Source organism: Dendrobates tinctorius, unplaced genomic scaffold, assembly GCF_039654945.1.
Source record: "Dendrobates tinctorius isolate UK_male_01 unplaced genomic scaffold, ASM3965494v1 ptg000011l, whole genome shotgun sequence".
In the NCBI taxonomy this organism is placed as follows: Eukaryota; Metazoa; Chordata; class Amphibia; order Anura; family Dendrobatidae; genus Dendrobates; species Dendrobates tinctorius.
In genome coordinates, this window is record NW_027361679.1 from 51,993,604 (window position 1) to 52,015,032 (window position 21,429).

A 21,429-nucleotide genomic window follows, 5' to 3' on the forward strand; every position below is an offset into this window, starting at 1 on the left:
GGTGTTATTTGAGTATATTGGGCGTGCTTGTATATTATGTTTGAGTCCCTCATAGAGGAAATTCGACACTTCCGGTCAGGATTAGGTGCCCAGGAGAGGATCCCAATCCGTAATATAGAGGCTCTAAGAAGAACCCGGCACTCTGAGGTGAGTATAGTGAAAAAAATGAGACTTTTATTACAGTGGTCCTTATAGATATTCTGTTTCATGCATGATGTTTCGGTCAGTAAAGACCTTTATCAAACATACACTTGTGTGTCAGACTGCAAACTATGGACGAAGAAATAAAGAAGGCAGCGCTGTTTGTATGGGCGATGTCAGATGCTAGAGCATGGAGTTCTCGCAGTACTCTACCCATTAAAACGCATACATAATCGGCTAGACTGAGTATGCATGTGTATGTGGGAGCTATCAGCTCCACAAGCAATTTATCAACAGTTGTGATCACCTTAATAATTTGACAGATCTGTAAGAACTTGTATTAGCAGATTATAATGGAATACTGTATAGACATACCTTCATCCCACATTGCTACCAAACTAGGCTATTATAATTGTTTTAAAGGCTTATTCCCCTAAACAAGTTATCCCTTATCCATAGGATAGGGTATAACTTATTTATTGCTGGGGGTCAAAACCATTTAGGCTACGTTCACACGAAGCGGAACTCTCGCGGAAGTTACCGTGAGAATTATGGATTCCATTCCTCTGGAAAATCGCATTTTAAATTCCTGCGATTTTCCCACGGAAAAGCTAGCGATTTGCAAGCGTAATTAGCTTGCAGAATGCTAGCGTTTTCCAAGCGATCTGGAGCATCGCTTGGAGAACTAGTTGACAGGTTGGTCACACTCGTCAAACACAGTGTTTGACAAGTGTGACCAACTTTTTACTACTGATGCTGCCTATGCGGCATCAGTAGTAAAGGATAAAATGTAAAAAATAATAAAAAAAATATTGTTATTCTAACCTTGCGGTGTCCCACGCAGCCTTCCCGCCTCTCTCCACGCTCCCGGTCCCAGTAATCCTTTGCATGAATGACCGCGAGATGTCGCGTTCCCGCGACGTCATTGCGAATGACCGCAAGACGCCGCGCTCCCGCGAGATCTCGACGTCATCGCGGTCATTCTCGCAATGGATTACTGGGACCGGAAGCATGGAGAGAGGCGGGAAGGCTGCGCGGGATGCCGGAAGATGAGAATAACAATATTTTTTATTTTAATTCTATTTTTTACAGGGATATGGTACCCAAAGCCCGGAGGACAGTCTCCTCTCCTCCGGGCCGTGGGTACCATCCGCAAATGTTCTGCTTACTTTTCGCATGGTGGGCACAGTCACATGCGGGAAGTAAGCGGAATAATGCAATCTTATGGGTGCTGGATTGCTGCAATTCCGCTAAATTAATGAGCATGCTGCGTTTTTTACCGCGAAGCAATTCCGCCGCGGGAAAAAACGCAGCATTAGCACAGCATTGCGGAATCCCATAGGATTGCATGGGATGCTTATTTTCCGCGGCAAAATCGCGTGTTTAAAACCGCCGCAAAAACGCAAAAAAAAACGCCACGTGTGAACTCAGCCTTTATCTGCCATTTTGATTTAGCTTGACGTTGTCAAAAACGTTACTTTGATGATGCATTTTGAATAAACAAAAGAATTAAATTACTACTCTGGTGGCTTGGAAACAATTTGTTGAACCACTGGAATATCCAGTGATCCCAAGACCGGAGTTTTGGAACCACAAAAACAGGTTTCTGTAGCGCGGTCCTGTATGGAGAGAATGTGTGCATGCTTGGCCTCTGCTGCATACATTGACTGCCGGACTGCTGGAAATAGCTGAGCATTGTTTTTAGTAGTTCCAATGACCATGAATGGAGAGGAGGCTGGGCATGTGCATTCAAGATGGGGCTGTAGAGTCCCATTCTTTAAGTTTGAAAGCCTCAATTTTGAGAACGCTGTAGTTCCTAGTGATCAGACCCCAGCAATCAGCAAATTATCCACTGTCTTGGGGATAGGGGATAAATAGTTTTTTGTAACAATCTTTTAAGAGAAGTTTTCACCTTGTTAAATTTTAAATAAGTTCTTTAGGCAAAATTAGCTTTTGTGGTAGTAACACGCATTATACATTAAATTATTAAGTACCTGAAAGGGTTACAAACTCCAAATGACTTCTGTGGTGCACGTGACTAAAATGCCTTCCTGAGTACAATGAAATGCCTGATTCCTTAAATGCATTATTCATATTGGTCAAGTAACCACATTAAATTTGTAGTGGTACAGCTGAGCGGTACTGTATGACATTTGGTAATGCAAAGCAGGCATTGGTGGATGACCAGAATAATACCATTACTATGCTTCACTGTCCTATAAAATATGGAGGAAATTGAAATGTTTGTAATGTAAAAAAGCCATATACTTCTCGAAATGTCTGTAAGGTATCTAATATTATATCTAATTGATATGTGCATTCTAGTAAATCTTTCTTTCTCAGGCTTTGGCATATTTAATTTCAAAGCACATAAACACTATTCGACGACCTTGATTTCTCTCCAGTATTTTTATTCATACTTAAAACATTGAGCTGACAAACTAATGAGCTGTGTTTTATACTCTCTTTAGGTATATATTTCAGCCCAGATGCTGACAGTCTGCAGTATTACAAGGACTACATAGAAAATCTGCCCTTAACCGATGATCCGGAAATTTTTGGAATGCATGAAAATGCCAATTTAGCTTTCCAGGTTTGTCTGCTTATGGGTAATTGCTCTAATTTAATTGTGGGAAGCGTGGATTCCACTATCGCTCAAAGGAAAATTATGATTTGATCATAATACTCTGTTAAACATAAATAATAGGCAGTAGCTGCTATTGTATGTCAATCTGCCAGTAATAAAAAACTGCAATAGAAATCACAACTGTTTCTCTGACAGCTCTAAAGATATGTTCACACTGAGGGATTTTTTTTTTTTTTTTTTTTACAGTTTTTGAAGTAGAAACTGGGTGGAGACTATCCAAATTGACCCCAAAAACTGAAAAACTCCTTAATGACGTCCTCCCCAAAATTGAACAAAACCCCTTATGCTACATTCCCACAATGAGTTTTGGTGTATTTTTGATGTTGCAGATTTTCATTACCATTTTTGCACCTATTAAGTAAATTAGGTTACTTGCATTTTGCATTCATTTATCATTTTACCATTTGTTTCTTGACGTTGCGTTTTTTGTCTCTTGTTGGTATGTCATGTCTTAAACAAAGCTGCTTTGTTTTTAATACCTTCTGGTATGGTAGTTGACTTATAATGCACATACTGATGTGTGTATGTTACAGTTCAAACCAGAAATTTACATACACTGTATAAAAAGACACATATGCATGTTTTTCTCAATATCTTACATCAAATCAGAATAAACCTTTCCTATTTTAGATCAGTTTAGTTTTACCATAGTTATTAATATTTGCCAAGTGCCAGAATAATGAGAAAGAGAATGTTTTAAGGCATTTTTATTACTTACTGCAAAGTCAAAAGTTTACATACATTTCATTAGTATTTGGTTGCCCTTAAACTGAATGACTTGAGTCAAACATTTGGGATATCCTTCCACAAGCTTCTCACAATAGTTGGTCAGAATTTGGGCCCTTTCCTCCTGATGTAACTGATCCAGGTTTGTAGTTCGCCTTGCTCACACCTGCCTTTTCAGCTTTGCCCATAAATTTTTAATTGGATTGAAATCAGAGCTTTGTGATGGCCACTCCAAAACATAGACTTTGTTATCCTTAAGCCACTTTACCATTTACCAAATTTCAGCTTTCTGGCTGATGTCTTGAGATGTTGCTTTAGTATTGCCACATAAACTTCTTTTCTCATGATGCCATCTATTTTGTGAAGTGCATGAGTCTCTCCTGCAGCAAAACAACCTGACAACATGATTCTGCCAGTGCCACCCCTGTGTTTCACAGTTGGGATCGTGGTCCTAGGCTTCTAAGCCTTTTCTCTTTTTGCTCCATATGTAGCGATGGTCATTATACCCAAAATGTTCAATTTTAGTTTCATCAGACCACAGGACATCTCCAAAAATTAAGGTCCTGTGTGCATTTGCAAACATTATTCTGGCTTTTTTATTTTACTTTTGGAGTAATGGCTTCTTCCTGGCAGATTGGCCTTTCAGCCCACATTGATACAGTTTTCGTTTCACTGTAGATATTGACACAATTTTACCAGCTTCTGCCATCATCTTCACAAGGTCTTTTGCCTTTGTCCTTGGGTTGAAATGGACATGTCGGACCAAAGCACATTCATCTCTGGGACACAGAACCCGTCTCCTTCCTGAGTGGTATGATGGCTGGACATTACTATCTTGTTTGCACTTGCATATAATTGTTTGTACAGATGAGTGAGGCACATTCAAGTATCTTGAAATTGTACCCAAGGATGAGCCAGACTTGTGCAAGTCCACAATTCTCTTCCTGATATCTTGCCTGATTTCTTTAGACTTTCTCATGATGCTACACAAAGAAACAATATGTTTCAGGTGTGCATTAAAATAAATCCACAGATGCGTCTCTAATTAACTCAAATGTTGCCAAAAAATCTATCAAAAGCTTTCAAACACATGACAGCATCATATTGGCAGTCCAGAATTGTTTAAAGACATAGTAATCTTAGTATATGTAAACTTTTGACTTTGCAGTAAGTAATAAAAAGGACTTAAAATATTCTCTCTCGTTATTCTGGCATTTGGCAAATATTAATAATTATGGTAATCCTAACTGACCTAAAACAGGAAATGTTTATTCTGATTTCATTTCAGATAATGAGAAAAACATGCATATGTGTCTTTTTATATAGTGTTATGTAAACTGCTGGTTCCAACTATATACTGTATACTGATGTGTATTTAACATACTGATGTGTGTGTATTATATGGGGCGGCACGGTGGCTCAGTGCACCGGGCACTCCGGTTTCCTCCCACACTCCAAAGACATACTGATAGGGAATTTAGATTGTGAGCCCCATCGGGGACAGTGATGATGATGTGTGCAAACTGTAAAGCGCTGCGGAATATGTTAGCGCTATATAAAAATAAAGATTATTATTATATAGTGATCAATGTGTTAGCAGATCACATCAGTATATAACACACTGAATATATTCAATTACTACTCATTTAACAGTCTGAAATCAGCTTGTGTAAATACACCCCAAATGTTTGTGTAATGGTGCAATATGTTATCATTTAGAGCCTCACTTTTAGATTTTGCCCAGGACCACACTTTGTCTAAAACTAGCCCTGAGCAAGTGGCGTTATGGCCCAGCAACTTCACTTTGATCTTGTCTGTCCATACACTTGGGATTTGTTCAGATATAACTTGGCAAAGTTTAGCCTGGCTGCCATAATCTTTATGGAAAGAAGAGGCTTTCTGTTAAGAACGTGTTCACATTCACACAAACGCTGCACCTGCACCCAAATGGTTTCCACCTTAGCATTGTGTTAATATGCGTCCAAATACTCCAGGCCAGCAGATTGCCAAAACTTCTGCTTTTATATAGTCACTCTTGCTGATGAACAAGGGCATTTTATTAGCAGCATCTGGCTACTACTTACATTCTCCAATGGAAGCAATAATAAAACACTCACTGCACTTTGGCCTCATTTTTTATAAAAAAAAAAATGATAAAAAATGATAGTTATGTTATTGTTTCTTAAAAACTGATTTGTAGATTTGTAGTGATTGAACCTTCAGCATACTCAGTGCTATTATTATTATTCATTTTTATAGTGCCATTTATTCCATGGTGCTTTACATGTGAAAAAGAGGCATACATAGACAAGTACAATAAACATGAACAATACAAGGCACACACAAGTACAGTAGAGAGGACCCTGCCCGCGAGGGCTCACAGTCTATAGGAGATGGGTGAGGATTTACTAGAAGAGGGTAAAGCTGGTCGTGTGGCTTTTCAGAAGACTGAGGATCACTGCAGGTTGTAAGCTTTTCGTAAGAGGTGGGTCCTCAGGTTTCTTTTGAAGGTTTCTGTGGTAGGCAAAAGCCTGATGTGTTGGGATAGAGAGTTCCAGGGTATGGGGGAAGCACGGGAGAAGTCTTGTATGCGGTTGTGGGAAGAAGAGATAAGAGGGGAGTAGATAAGGAGATCTTGAGAGGATTGAAGGTTGCATGTAGGTAAGTATCGGGAGACCATATCACAAATGTATGGAGGTGACAGGTTGTGGATGGCTTTGTATGTCATAGTTAGGGTTTTGAACTGGAGGCTCTGGACAATAGGAAGCCAGTGAAGGGCTTGGCAGAGAGGAGAGGCTGGGGAATAATGGGGAGACAGGTGGATTAGTCGTGCAGCAAAGTTTAGGATAGATTGGAGTGGTGCAAGAGGGGAGGCCAGAGAGTAGGAGGTTGCAATAGTCGAGGCAGGTGATGATGAGGGCATGCACGAGCATTTTTGCAGTTTCTTGGTCAAGGAATGTACGGATCTGGGAAATATTTTTGAGTTGGAGTCGGCAGGAGGAGGCACGTGCTTGGGGGCTTGGATATGTGGCTTGAAAGAGAGGGCAGAGTCGAGGATCACCCCGAGGCACCGAACATGCAGAACTTGGGAAAGTGAGCAGACATTGACACTGATGGATTGGTCTGGTGGAGTGATAGAGTGAGATGGGGGAAAGATGATGAATTCTGTTTTGTCCATGTTCAGTTTTAGAAAGCGAACAGAAAAGAAACATGAAATAGCAGACAGATATCGTTGGATTTTGGTCAGTAAGGAGGTTATATCAGGTCCAGACAGGTAGATCTGTGTTTCATTGGCGTAGAGATGATACTGCAAACCATGTGATTCTATGAGCTGTCCCAGGCCGAAGGTGTAGATGGAGAAGAGTAGGGGTCCTATAACTGAGCCTTGGGGAACATGGACAGACAGGGGGCGAGGTGCGGAGGTGGTGTGGGAGAGTGAGACACTGAATGTCCGGTCTTTTAGATATGACAAGATCCAGGATGGGGCCAAAACTGTGAAGCCAAGAGATGAGAGAATCTGTAACAAGAGGGAATGGTCCAAAGTGTCAAAGGCAGAAGACAGGTCCAGGAGAAGGAAGACAGAGTAGTGTTGCTTGTTCTTGGCGGTTAGTAAGTCATTGGTGACTTTAGTTAGGGCAGTTTCAGTTGAGTGATACAGTCGGAAGCCAGATTGTAACCGGTCAAAGAGGGAGCAGAGGAGAAGTGGGAGGAATGTTCAAGATGGACATGCTGTTCCAGTAGTTTTGAAGCATAAGGGAGAAGCGATATTGGGTCATAGCTAGACACAGAGGATGGGTCAAGGGAGGGCTTTATGGGGATGGGTGTGATTGAGGCATGTTTGAAGGATGAGGGGAGGACACCATTTGAAAGTGAAAGGTTGAAGAGATGTGTTAGGGTTGGGATGAAGACTGTGGTGAGGTTAGGGATGAGGTGGGACGGGAGTGGGTCAAGCGTGCAAGTGGTGAGATGTCATCTTGACAGAAGGGTGGAGAGTTGATCTTCTGTCATAGTGGAGAAGCTAGTTTTGGAAGAACAGGGCTGAGGAGGTGCATTGGGGGCTGCGGGGCAAAGCTTTCTCTGATGTTATCAATCTTCTGCTTAAAGAAAGAGGCAAAGTCTGAGAAATGTGAGGAGAGGGAAGAGGTGCTGGGGGACAGAGTAGAGAATTGAAAGTGTTAAAAAGCTGTTTAGGGTTCTCTGACAAGGAGGATATGGGAGATGAGAAGTTAGTTTGCTTTGCGGCAGTGAGCGTGGACTTGAAGCTGGCGAGGGACTGCTTGTATGTGAAAAAGTGCTCAGCAGAACGAGATCTCTTCCATCTCCGCTCAGCAACCCTAGAAGCTCGTCTCAGTTCTTTGGTCAGGCTGGTCAGCCAGGGTTGCCTGTTAATTGTACGAGTTTTGCTGTGCATGAGGGGGGTGGCCGAATTGAGTGTTGCTGTTATTGTGGTTTTATGTAAAGTGGCAGCAGCATCTGTGTCATGTAAGGAAGCTATGTCTTTAAGAGGGAGAAGGGACTCAGAGAGTGAGTGTAAATTGAGGTGTTTGAGAGTTCAGTGAAGGTGAGTGAGTTTGTGGGGGTTGTACACTAGGATAGGAGAGTGAAGAAAATGTCAGTAGGTTGTGGTCAGACAAGGGGAGTGGTAAGTTAGTGAGATTAGTAAGGGAACAGAGGCGGGAGAAGATAAGGTCCAGCATGTGACCATCTTTGTTAGTGGCTGCAGAGGACCATTGAGTGAGGCCAAAGGAGGCAGTCAGTGATAAAACTATAGAGGCAGCTGAGGTGGAAGTGTCAATGGGGATGTTGAAGTCACTCATGAGGATAGTGGGGATGTCAGCAGAAAAGAAATATAGTAGCCAGGTAGTGAAAAGGTTGAGGAAGGTGGAGATGGCTAGTTCTACGGGGCGGTAGATGACATCCAGCTGGAGGTTGGAGGGGAAGTAGATGCAGACAGAGTGCACCTCAAACGAGGGAAGATTAGCAGAGGGTGATAGTGGAATTTGGGTAAAGAGCAGATATCAGACAGGAGCAAGCCAACTCCTCCACCACGTTTGTTGCTGGGGCAAGGGGTGTGAGAGAGATTGAATCCGCCATAGGAAAGTGCAGCTGGAAAGACTGAGTCAGAGGGTGTGAACCAGGTTTCAGTGATGCCACATTTCCATTGTAGTGGTTTTCTATTCCATTACCTTACAGTCAATTCCAGTCCAATTCAAAGTATTGTACTTAGAAAGATGTACTTTGAAAGGTGTAATTGGAAAGATGCATGGATCAGACTAAAGGCTGGATCAGACTCATGTGTCTGAATATATCTTCAGCTAAGGGCAATCAGGTGTGAATGAGGAGGTGGGTGGGTATGGTCAGACTAGATGTGGAGAGTTAAACAAAGGTCATAAAAGAGAGGGAGAAGTTGGAGTGACCACTCAAAGATATGCTAGAATAAAAAAATCAAGAGGAATAAAACAGATCATGGCAAAAGAAATGATAGGTAAGAAAAGCATACCAGAAAGAGATTATATGCACTTCACACAGACAGTCAGATGCCAAGGAAAGCTGTGTACATTTAAAGCATACCAGAAAGAGATTATAGGCATTTCACACAGACAGTCAGATGCCAAGGAAAGCTGTGTACATTTAAAGCATGCCAAAAAGATTATAGGCACTTGACACAGACAGTCAGATGCCATGGAAAGCTGTGTTATATTTTAATATTTAGAATGAGGAGAGACAATATTTTCTAGTTAAAAAATAGAACTCCTCTTGATAACCTGTATATCCATCTTTCTATAGCGCAAAGAAACAAGCACCTTAATTAATACAATATTGGATGTACAACCAAGATCTACATCACAAGGAGCAGGAAAAAGTAATGATGAAATTGTTAGTGAACTCGCTACCTCAATCCTGTCAAAGTTACCAGGTAATATTTGGATGATATATTCAACACAATGAATTCATACTGATATTATTTGAAACCAACATCAGTGGGACCTGATAGGTACCAGATTATATTCTGGATTATTGGATCATCATAAAAAATATAGAAAACTCAGTTGTAGAATGAATTAAAGAAAGAAAGCTCAAAATTGTTGGGATCATGGTACAATGGATGATATATGCATCTAGGAAGTATTGTCTTACCATTTAGCTAGTCTTTCAAACTGTATCCAGTACAACACATGCTATATGTGTTCTCCAAAACTCTATCAACTGTAAACTCCAAAAGGTCTTCTCCAAAAACTGTGTCATAATAACCTCCGTAATATAATTCACATGACTGCCTGACTTAGTCACTTGTCAGGACAGACTGCAGTCAAAGAAATACTATTCCCAAGACCTGGGTCTCAACTCACACATGACAAAAAAATCTTTTCCTCGAGTGACTGAGCACAAATGTTATTTTGCTAAACCTTAGTCCTCCTGCGTGCCTCCTGCGCAGACAGTGAGATTTATTTCTTATTATGTCATAGCTCTTCTCTGACTGAAGAATATATCTATTTACAATACAATTCCTTTGTCAGTTGAGTCACAGATCTCAGGAGCTATGTTTCTTAATTTCTTCAGACTGCGGGTCCCTCCTTACATATCTAGGATGGGCTGTCTTTTCAAATTCGTGAAAGAAGATATTTTACTATGTTCTTGAAGAACCAATTTAATGAAATAATTGCGAAATAGGTATGAATTCTATTATTTTGAAAACTGCTGTCGTGATAAAAATATACAGCTCTGGCAAAATTTAAGAGACCACTGCACAGTTTTATAAAAGTCAACTTCTCTACTTGTCTGACAGCCATTCCATTCCAGTGTCGGTTGAATTCCAACCAGAGTGCACCTCATTCTACTTAATGTGCTTCTGATTAGGTGATCACCTGAACCAAATCTTATTTACCGAAGGAAAGTATAAAAAAACCCTGCAGTGATGTTCACAATCCTCTTGCATTAGGACAAGCTGGATGGCAAAACAAGTGCTAGTAATATCCCAAAGTAATAGGAATGAAAAAATAACTTTTAACCATGCCAAAGGAGTTGAAAAGAAAAGTCTTGAGTGAGGAAAAGAAGGGCTCAATTCTGGCTTTACTAGCAGAGGGATATAGTGAGGATCATGATGTCTCCATCCTTAAAATTTCTAAGATGGGAGTCCATTACAACGAGGTCAAGCAGCAGACATTGGGAACAACAAAGCTACAGTTCGGCAGAGGGTGAAAACGACTCTCCACTGACCAGGATGACTGTTATCTTATTCAAATGTCACTCAGCAACCGCAGGATGACATCAAGTGACCTACAAAAGGAATGGCAAATGGCAGCTGGGGTGAAGTGCATGGCAAGAACAGTTCATAACAGGCTCCTAGAGGCAGGGCTCAAGTCATGTAAAGATAGAAAAAAGCCTTTCTTCAGTGAGAAGCAAAGGAGAGCCAGGCTGAAGTTTGTCAAAGACCATAAGAATTGGACCATAGAGGACTCAAGTAAGGTAATCTTCTCTGATGAGTCTAATTTTCAGCTTTGCCCAACACCTAGTCATCTAATGGTTAGATGGAGACCTGGAGAGGTGTACAAGCCACAGTGTCTTGCACCCACTGTGAAATTTGGTGGAGGTTTGGTGATGATCTGGGGATGCTGAGACTGGAATTGGGCAGGTTAATCTTTGAGAAGGACGTATAAATCAAGCCACATACAAGGTTATCCTGGAAAAAGAGTTGATTCCTTCTGCTCAGGCAATGTTCCTCAACTCTGAGGACTGGTTTTTCCAGCAAGATACTGTGCCATGCCACACAGCTAGGTCAATCAATGTGTGGAAGAACCACCACATCAAATCCCTGTCATGACCAGCCCAATCTCCAGACCTGAACTCCATTGAAAACCTCTGGAATGTAATCAAGAGGAAGATGGATAGTCACAAGCCATCAAACAAAGAGGAACTGCTTAAATATTTGTATCAGGAGTGGTGTAAGATCACCCAAAAGCAGTGTGAAAGACTGGTGGAAAACATGCCAAGATGCATGAAAGCTGTGATTAAAAATCATGGTTATTCCACAAAATATTGATTTCTGAGCTCTTCATGACTTAAAACATTAGTATTGTTGTTTCTAAATGATTATGAACTTGTTTTCTTAGCATTATTTGAGGTCAGCAAGCACTGCATTTTTTGTTCTTTTGGCCATTGCTCATTTTCTGCAAAGAAATACAAAATTTAGTGCTTGGAAATTCGCAGACATGTTGTCAGTAGTTTATAAAATAAAAGCGCAATTTACATTTTACTCAAAAATATACCTATAAGGCCGGGGTCACACTAACCGACGCAAAATACGGTCCGTAGTTTACATGCATAATACGGAGAAATGTCCCCTAAATAGTGCTCCATATGTTATCCATAATCAAGGTGTGGTCGCATATTTTGCGCATGTAAGCATCCGTATGTAATCCATATGGCATCCATATGCCGAGATTTTCTCGCAGGCTTGCAAAATGGACATATAATGGAGCCCTATGACAGGTTTTCAAACGCAAACGAAAGAATAGATATTGTGAGAATCATGTGGGAATAGTGGATGAGTGCAGTTATATCTCGCCCAGATTCCTTTCCTATGTGGCCTAGTCTGGTCAGTATCGCACCTGCTTGCTAATGAATAATGGGAGGTGGATATAAAAGGATGCCAGGTGGTTGTGTGAGTGTCTCAGCCTGGGAACACAGAGAGCTTGTCTGTGTGAGAGACACACACGTGAGTGAAAGCAGTGCCCACTGCAACTGTGGTTTGGCTGGACGGGAGAAGCCCGCCAGTTGGTAGTTAGGTTGTCCATTGTTTAGTTAGTGCCAGACAGGCAAGGATTTGTTTTATGTTTTATTTCCTTTTGCATTGCTTTCACAAATAATAAACCTGACCCAGGGTCAGTTACACCCGAATCCCAGCTCTGCGCCTGAGTTTCATGCTGAACGCACGTGACCTTTGACCCCAGCAAAGGCGATCCCGGAGTGTTTTATCACATTGTGGTGGAGAATGCGGGCATCACGTTGCAAGCATGAGCATAGAGGACGTGGTGAAAGCGCTGGTACAGTCCACCGCTGTCCAGCAAGAAGCTAATCGGGTGATGATGGCCCCGCTGAAGGAGTTGGTGGACATGACAGCTACCGATCGTTCGCTTCTCCAGCAGGTGGCGCAGCGCCTGGCAAGCCTACATGAGGTTAACCTGGAAGCCGAGTCGAGAGTGATTCACGTGAGTCGGTACTGGCAGAAGATGACGACCGAAGATGACGTCGAGGCATACCTGACCACGTTTGAACGGACGGCGGTGCGAGAAAAATGGCCGAAGGCACGATGGGCCGGCCTGATTGCCCCGTTTCTTTCCGGTGAGGCCCAAAAGGCTTATTATGACTTAGAGCCTGAAGCCGCGCAGGACTGTGACAAACTGAAAGCTGAGATCTTGGCCCGGCTGGGAGTGACGACCGCTGTCCGTGCACAGAGAGTGCATCAATGGACTTATCAGCTGGATAAACCACCGCGGTCACAGATGTTCGACCTGATCCACGTGACGAAGAAGTGGCTACAACCCGAGGTGCTGACAGCGCCAGAGATAATCCAGAGAGTCGTCATGGACAAGTACCTGAGAGCTCTACCGCCAGCCCTGAGGAAGTGGGTAAGCCATGGAAATCCTACTGGTGGATCTGGTTGAACGTTACTCCGTGGCGGAAGGACTCCGAGACGACGTTACCCCACCTCGTTCTTCATCATCTCCACGTGGAACCGGTAAGACTGTTCCAGGGAGTAGGGGAGATGGAAAAATCCCTAAGACAGTGGGGGAGGAAAATGGGACTGCCCGCACTGCGAGGCCGAGAGTAACGAACTATGGTCTAAGCAAGGGGCCCGTTAGGTGTTTCCGCTGCCAAGAGATGGGACATATTGCTGCGAACTGTCCGGTCACTACTGAACCCATGCAGTGCGACGTCACAGACTCTAAAAACCGCATGTCTATGGTTGCACGGGTAGTGAGTGTGAATGCCGGTCAAAAGGATGCGGAAAAACACTTGTGTGATTTAACTGTTGATGGCAAAAATGTGGTAGCATTGTTAGACTCGGGAAGTGTGGTGACTCTGGTGAAGGCCAGTCTGGTGTCAGCCCCGACTGGACCATCAGACAAATTTTCTGTAACGTGTGTGCATGGAGACACCTGTTCGTACCTCACCACGGTCATATGCATTACTACTTCCTATGGGTCTGTGCAACATAAAGTGGGACTCGTCCCGGCGTTATTGCATGATGTTATCCTGGGCCGGGATTTTCCCCACTTCTGGCAATTGTCGGAGAATCAGTTGATGCCCTTGGGTAATCGTGTACATGATTCTTCTCCCAGGGCGCGTGGGGGTCCCGAACCCCTGGAAGAGGTCTCCCCGGAAGACTCGGGGGAAGAGTCAGCAGGAAATGACCTGCAGTTCCCGTTTTCAGTCATGGCGGGTGATACGGAGGAGACCGGGGAAGAGGAGGAGGCCGACAGCCGTCCACCTCCCCGTTTGCCGGATTTAGAAGTTCAGAAAGATGACTTCCAAAGCGAGCAAATAAAGGATCCTACCCTTTCTCAGGCTAGGACAAATGTAAAAGTGATAAACGGGGTACCCATAGAACCTGGCTCTAGGCTGGCATATCCTTACATGGTTCTGGAGAATGATTTACTCTATCAGATAGAGAAAAAGGGGGAAGGTACGGTGCAACTATTAGTCGTGCCAAAACCCTACCGGCGGCAGGTGCTGGACCTGGCCCACAGACATGTGATGGGAGGTCACCTGGGAGTCCAGAAAACCACCGAAAGGATATTACACTGTTTTGTTTGGCCAGGCATGCATCACGATATTCGTGTATATTGTGAGTCTTGTCCTGACTGCCAAGCCTCTGCACCTAAGCCCCGGTTCTGTAGCCCTTTGGTACCCCTACCTATTATTGAAGTCCCGTTTGAGAGGATTGGGATGGATTTAGTTGGACCCCTTCCACGGTCTGCACGTGGACACCAACATATCCTGGTCATCTTGGATTATGCCACTCGTTACCCGGAGGCCATCCCTTTGCGTAACACGGCCACCAAGACGATTGCCAAGGAACTGGTGCATGTGTTTAGTCGGGTCGGTATACCAAAACAGATACTCACCGACCAGGGGACCCCCTTTATGTCCAGGGTAATGAAGGAGCTCTGCCGATTGTTACAAATCGAACCGTTACGCACATCCGTGTATCATCCTCAAACAGACGGGTTGGTCGAACGGTTCAATAAAACTCTGAAGCAGATGCTGAGAAAGGTGATAGACAAGGATGGGAAGAACTGGGACTATTTACTTCCGTATTTGCTTTTTGCCATCAGGGAAGTACCCCAGTCTTCCACGGGATTCTCGCCTTTCCAGTTATTGTACGCCCGACGTCCTCGCGGACTGTTAGACGTTGCAAAAGAAACCTGGGAGGGTCAGGTCACTCCGTTTAAAACGGTGATAGATCACGTCACACAAATGCAGGACCGTAGTATTGCGGCTGTTATGCCTATAGTCAAAGAACACATGATGCAGGCTCAAGGAGCCCAAAAAAGAATCTATGATAGGGGCGCCAAGATCCGTACGTTTGCACCCGGAGATAGGGTGTTGATCCTGGTCCCCACGGTGGACAGTAAGTTCCAGGCAAAGTGGCAGGGCCCCTTTGAGATTAAGGAAAGAGTTGGTGAAGTAAACTACAAAGTATACCAGGCAGGTAAGCGGAAACCTGAACAGATTTATTATGTAAATCTGATAAAACCCTGGAAAGATCGGTCTGCCTTGTCAGCCGAGCTGGCCCGTCCCGTCTGCTCGCATACCGTACCGGAGGTACGGGTTGCAGAGACTCTCTCGGAGCGGCAAAAGACTGAGGTCAGGCAGTTTCTACTTCACAACCAAAAGTTTTTCTCAGAAAAACCCGGGCAGACTACGCTAAGGAAACATGACATCGTAACAGAACCTGGTGTCACAGTTCACGTAAAGCCCTACCGAATCCCGGAAGCGCGCCGTGAAGCCGTTTCCCGAGAAGTGAAGGCAATGTTAGAGTTAGGTGTCATTGAGGAATCGCACAGTGCTTGGTCCAGCCCGATTGTGCTAATTCCTAAACCGGACGGCACCATCCGGTTCTGCAATGACTTCAGGAAACTGAATGCGGTCTCAAAATTTGATGCCTACCCTATGCCCCGGGTCGACGAGTTAATAGATCGGTTAGGAAAAGCCCGGTATATTACGACCCTAGACCTAACAAAGGGGTATTGGCAGATCCCTCTGGCGGAGGCTGCCAGAGAAAAGATGGCATTTGCTACTCCAGAAGGTCTATTTCAGTATGTGTATATGCCGTTTGGACTGCACGGAGCACCGGCGACCTTCCAGAGACTGATGGATCGAGTCCTGAGGCCACATAGGCAGTACGCTTCGGCCTATTTGGATGACATTGTCATTTACAGCTTGGACTGGGAGACTCATCTCCAGAAAGTACAAGCTGTGATTGACGACCTGTGGGAGGCAGGTCTAACCGCGAACCCCAAGAAATGTCACATCGGGCTAGAAGAAGCCCGGTATTTGGGGTATGTAATTGGGAGGGGTGTTGTTAAACCCCAGGTTGATAAGATTCAGGCGGTTCAGGACTGGCCACAACCTGTCAACAAGAAGCAGGTGCAAGCCTTCCTGGGGATCGCCGGCTATTATCGCCGGTTCATACCCAATTTTGCAGCCATCGCTACCCCCCTGACAGATCTTACAAAAGGGAAAGCCTCCGTCATGATTAAATGGAGTTTAGCGGCTGAAGAAGCCTTCCATAGCCTAAAACGGGCACTTTGCTCTCAGCCCGTACTGGTGACTCCGGACTTCCGCAGCGAGTTTGTGGTACAAACGGATGCCTCTGATACCGGTATCGGGGCAGTGCTCTCACAAGTGAGGGACGGAGTGGAACACCCAGTCCTCTATCTCAGCAGGAAGCTGAATAAACACGAGCAAAGGTATGCAGTCGTAGAAAAAGAGTGCCTCGCCATTAAGTGGGCTCTAGAGGTCCTCAAATATTACCTGGTGGGCCGAAAGTTCAGGCTGATCACGGACCATGCCCCTCTCAAGTGGATGCACTTGAACAAGGAGCGGAATAGCCGGGTGACCCGGTGGTTCCGTGCCCTGCAGGCCTACACGTTTACGGTGGAGCACCGCCCAGGGGTACAGATGGGAAATGCAGATGCCCTGTCCCGAGTGCACTGTTTGGTGGGTGTCATTGCTCGACCGGAGAGGTCTGAGCAGAGTTGGGGGATATGTGAGAATCATGTGGGAATAGTGGATGAGGGCTGGTATATCTCGCCCAGATTCCTTTCCTATGTGGCCTAGTCTGGTCAGTATCGCACCTGCTTGCTAATGAATAATGGGAGGTGGATATAAAAGGATGCCAGGTGGTTGTGTGAGTGTCTCAGCCTGGGAACACAGAGAGCTTGTCTGTGTGAGAGACACACACGTGAGTGAAAGCAGTGCCCACTGCAACTGTGGTTTGGCTGGACGGGAGAAGCCCGCCAGTTGGTAGTTAGGTTGTCCATTGTTTAGTTAGTGCCGGACAGGCAAGGATTTGTTTTATGTTTTATTTCCTTTTGCATTGCTTTCACCATTAATACACCTGACCCAGGGTCAGTTACACCCGAATCCCAGCTCTGCGCCTGAGTTTCATGCTGAACGCACGTGACCTTTGACCCCAGCAAAGGCGATCCCGGAGTGTTTTATCACAACATAGACACATAGAATACATATATATATATACACACTAGCTGAAGAGCCCGGCGTTGCCTGGGCTTAGTAACCAACTGTGGTTAGTTATAACAAATTATAATGATTATATTGCACATAAAAACATTTCACATCATATATTCAACACTACAGATTTGCAGCACAAATTAACTAAACGATTACCCAAGTATTGATAGTATTTTATTTTCAACTCATTCAAGATTTTTGTTTTTTCCTTTCGGTGCAAAGATGATCAGATTTTTGGCAGTTCCAAGTCTTGAACAGACCACGTAAAGTTGACCATGAGAAAAGCATGGAGATTGCAAATCGATCCCTACTACTTTCAAGAACTGTCCCTGAGCATTGTTAATGAACATTGCAAATAGCAGTTGAACTGGAAACTGGAGGCGTTTAAAATCAAAAAAACAAATCAGATGGCATGAGTGGAATTCTTGGAATGAAAATGTCCTCTCCTTTGGCACATCCTGTTTCTGAGCTGTGTATCTAACCTTATCCTGTGTGATAATGTCTGCTGAGCTGTGTACCTAATCCTCTCCTGTGTGATACTTTCTGCTGAGCTGTGTATCTAATCCTATCGTGTGTTACTGACTGCTCAGCCGTGTATCTAATCCTATCCTGTGTGTTACTGACTGCTCTGCCGTGTATCTAATCCTATCCTTTGTGTGACACTGACTGCTGAGCCGTGTATCTAATCCTATCCTGTGTGATACTGTGTGCTGAGCTGTGTATCTAATCCTATCCTGTGTGATACTGACTGGTGAGCTGTGTATCTAATCCTATCCTGTGTGATACTGACTGTTGAGCTGTGTATCTAATCCTATCCTGTGTGATACTGACTGCTGAGCCATGTGTCTACTCCTCTCTTGTGTGATACTGACTGCTGAGCTGTGTATCTAATCCTATCCTGTGTGATTCTGACTGCTGAGCCGTGTATCTAATCCTATCCTGTGTGATACTGGGCTCCCCTTGCAGTCTGTGTCAGAGGGTGGTCTGTGTTGGCACAGCAATCAATTGTGTTATTTCCAGCTTTACAGAAGGACGATAACACCATCGAAATGATAAGAATAATAGGCCAAATTGTTTGGTGAATTGGAACGCGGGGGTTAAAATTTCACCTCACAACATAGCCTATGATGCTCTCGGGGTCCAGACATGTGACCCGTCATTCATATCCTCCATCCCATAGTCCAGTGCCCATATACCCATCACACATCCTCCATCCCATAGTCCCGTGCCCATATACCCGTCATACATATCCTCCATCCCATAGTGCCCATATACCCATCACACATCCTCCATCCCATAGTCAACTATTATGACATCATAGTGAGCGGCGGGGCTTGCAACCTATGATGACATCAGCGTCGCCATGACAACCATTGTGACATCATAATGAGGGGCGGGGCTTGATGCACACACACTTTTTCCCCATTATGTAGATAGGGGCAAAATTGTTTGGTGAATTGGAACACGAGGGGTTAAAATTTCACCTCACAACATAGCCTAGGACACTCTCGGGGTCCAGATGTGTGACTGTGCCAAATTTTGTGGCTGTAGATGCGACGGTGCGGATGCCAATCCCGGACACACACACACACACACACACACATACATACATACATACATACATACATACATACATACATACGCACCCACATTGAGCTTTATATATTAGATGATGCTCTCTTATACACAGTATAATCCTCCACAGGTCTCCTATACATAGTATAATGGGCCCATAGCTCCCCTATACACAGTATAATGGGCCAACAGCTCACTTGTACACAGTATAATGGACACTAAAACTCCCCTATGCACAGTATAATGGGCCCACAGCTCCCCTATACACAGTATCATGGACCCACAGCTCCCCTAAACACAGTTTGATGGACTCACGCCTCCACTATACCCTGTATGATGAACCCACAGCTCCCCTATATACAGTACTAGCTGAAGAGCCCGGCGCTGCCTGGGCATAGTAACTAACTGTGGTTAGTTATAACAAATTATAATTATCCTCCATCCCATAGTCCCGTGCCAAATATACCCATCATACATATCCACCATCCCATAGGCCCGTGCCCATATACCCATCATACATATCCACCATCCCATAGGCCCGTGCCCATATACCCATCATACATATCCTCCATCCCATAGTCCCATGCCCATATACCCATCATACATATTCTCCATCCCATAGTCCCATGCCCATATACCCATCATACATATTCGCCATCCCATAGTCCCGTGCCCATATACCCATCATACATATCCGCCATCCCATAGTCCCGTGCCCATATACCCATCATACATATCCTCCATCCCATAGTCCAGTGCCCATATACCCATCACACATCCTCCATCCCATAGTCCCATGCCCATATACCCATCATACATATTCTCCATCCCATAGTCCCGTGCCCATATACCCGTCATACATATCCTCCATCCCATAGTCCATTGCCCATATACCCATCACACATCCTCCATCCCATAGTCCCGTGCCCATATACCCATCATACATATCCACCATCCCATAGGCCTGTGCCCATATACCCGTCATACATATCCTCCATCCCACAGTCCAGTGCCCATATACCCATCACACATCCTCCATCCCATAGTCAACCATTATGACATCATAATGAGTGGCGGGGCTTGATGACATCAGCATCGCCATGGCAACCATTGTGACATCATAATGAGGGGCGGGGCTTGATACGCACACACTGTTTCCCCATTATGTAGATGGGGTATTATGACATCATAATGAGGGGCGGGGCTTGACGCGCACACACTTTTTCCCCATTATGTAGACAGGGGCAAAATTGTTTGGTGAATTGGAACACGCGGGGTTAAAATTTCGCCTCACAGCATCGCTTAGGATGCTCTCGGGGTCCAGACGTGTGACTGTGCCAAATTTTCTGGCTGTAGCTGCGACGGTGTGGATGCCTATCCTGGACGTATACACACACACACATACACACATACACACATACATACATACATACATACATACATACATACACACTTTGAGCTTTATATATTAGATAATAGGCCCACAGCTCCCCTGTACATAGTATAATGGGCCCACAACTCCCCTGTACACAGTATAATGGGCCCACACCTCCCCTATACCATGTATGATTGGCCCACAGCTCCCCTATATACAGTACTAGCTGAAGAGCCCGGCGCTGCCCGGGCATAGTAACTAACTGTGGTTAGTTATAACAAATTATAATTATCCGCCATCCCTTAGTCCCGTGCCCATATACCCATCATACATATTCTCCATCCCATAGTCCCATGCCCATATACCCATCATACATATTCGCCATCCCATAGTCGAGTGCCCATATACTCATCACACATCCTTCATCTCATAGTGCCGTGCCCATATACCAATCATGCATATCCTCCATCCCATAGTCCCGTGCCCATATACCCATCATACATATCCACGATCCCATAGGCCCGTGCCCATATACCCGTCATACATATTCGCCATCCCATAGTCGAGTGCCCATATACCCATCACACATCCTTCATCTCATAGTGCCGTGCCCATATACCCATCATACATATTCGCCGTCCCATAGTCGAGTGCCCATATACCCATCACACATCCTTCATCTCATAGTCCCATGCCCATATACCCATCATACATATCCTCCATCCCATAGTCCCGTGCCCATATACCCATCATACATATCCACAATCCCATAGGCCCGTGCCCATATACCCATCATACATATCCTCCATTCCATAGTCGAGTGTCCATATACCTATCACACATCATCCATCCCATAGTCCCATGCCCAAATACCCATCACACATCCTCCATCTCATAGTCCCATGCCCATATACCCATCATACATATCCTCCATCCCATAGTAGAGTGCCCATATACCCATCATACACATCCTCCATCCCATAGTCCCGTGCCCATATATACCCATCATACATATCCTCCATCCCGCAGTAGAGTGCCCATATACCCATCACACATCCTTCATCTCATAGTCCCATGCCCATATACCCATCATACATATCCGCTATCCCATAGTCCCGTGCCAATATACCCATCATACATATCCTCCATCCCATAGTCCCTCATACATATCCTCCATCCCATTGTCGAGTGCCCATATACCCAT

General features: G+C 44.5%; 1 protein-coding gene across 1 annotated transcript in view; it reads left to right on the forward strand.

Annotated features, from left to right (window-relative positions):
• Nucleotides 1–21,429, forward strand: part of DNAH6 (dynein axonemal heavy chain 6) — a 570,270-nt gene that overhangs the window by 496,561 nt on the left and 52,280 nt on the right. Inside the window, exons 70-71 of the mRNA XM_073542156.1 lie at nucleotides 2,613–2,734; nucleotides 9,302–9,431. Of these exons, the coding sequence (XP_073398257.1) occupies nucleotides 2,613–2,734; nucleotides 9,302–9,431 (252 nt within the window). The remainder of the gene's footprint in view (nucleotides 1–2,612; nucleotides 2,735–9,301; nucleotides 9,432–21,429) is intronic.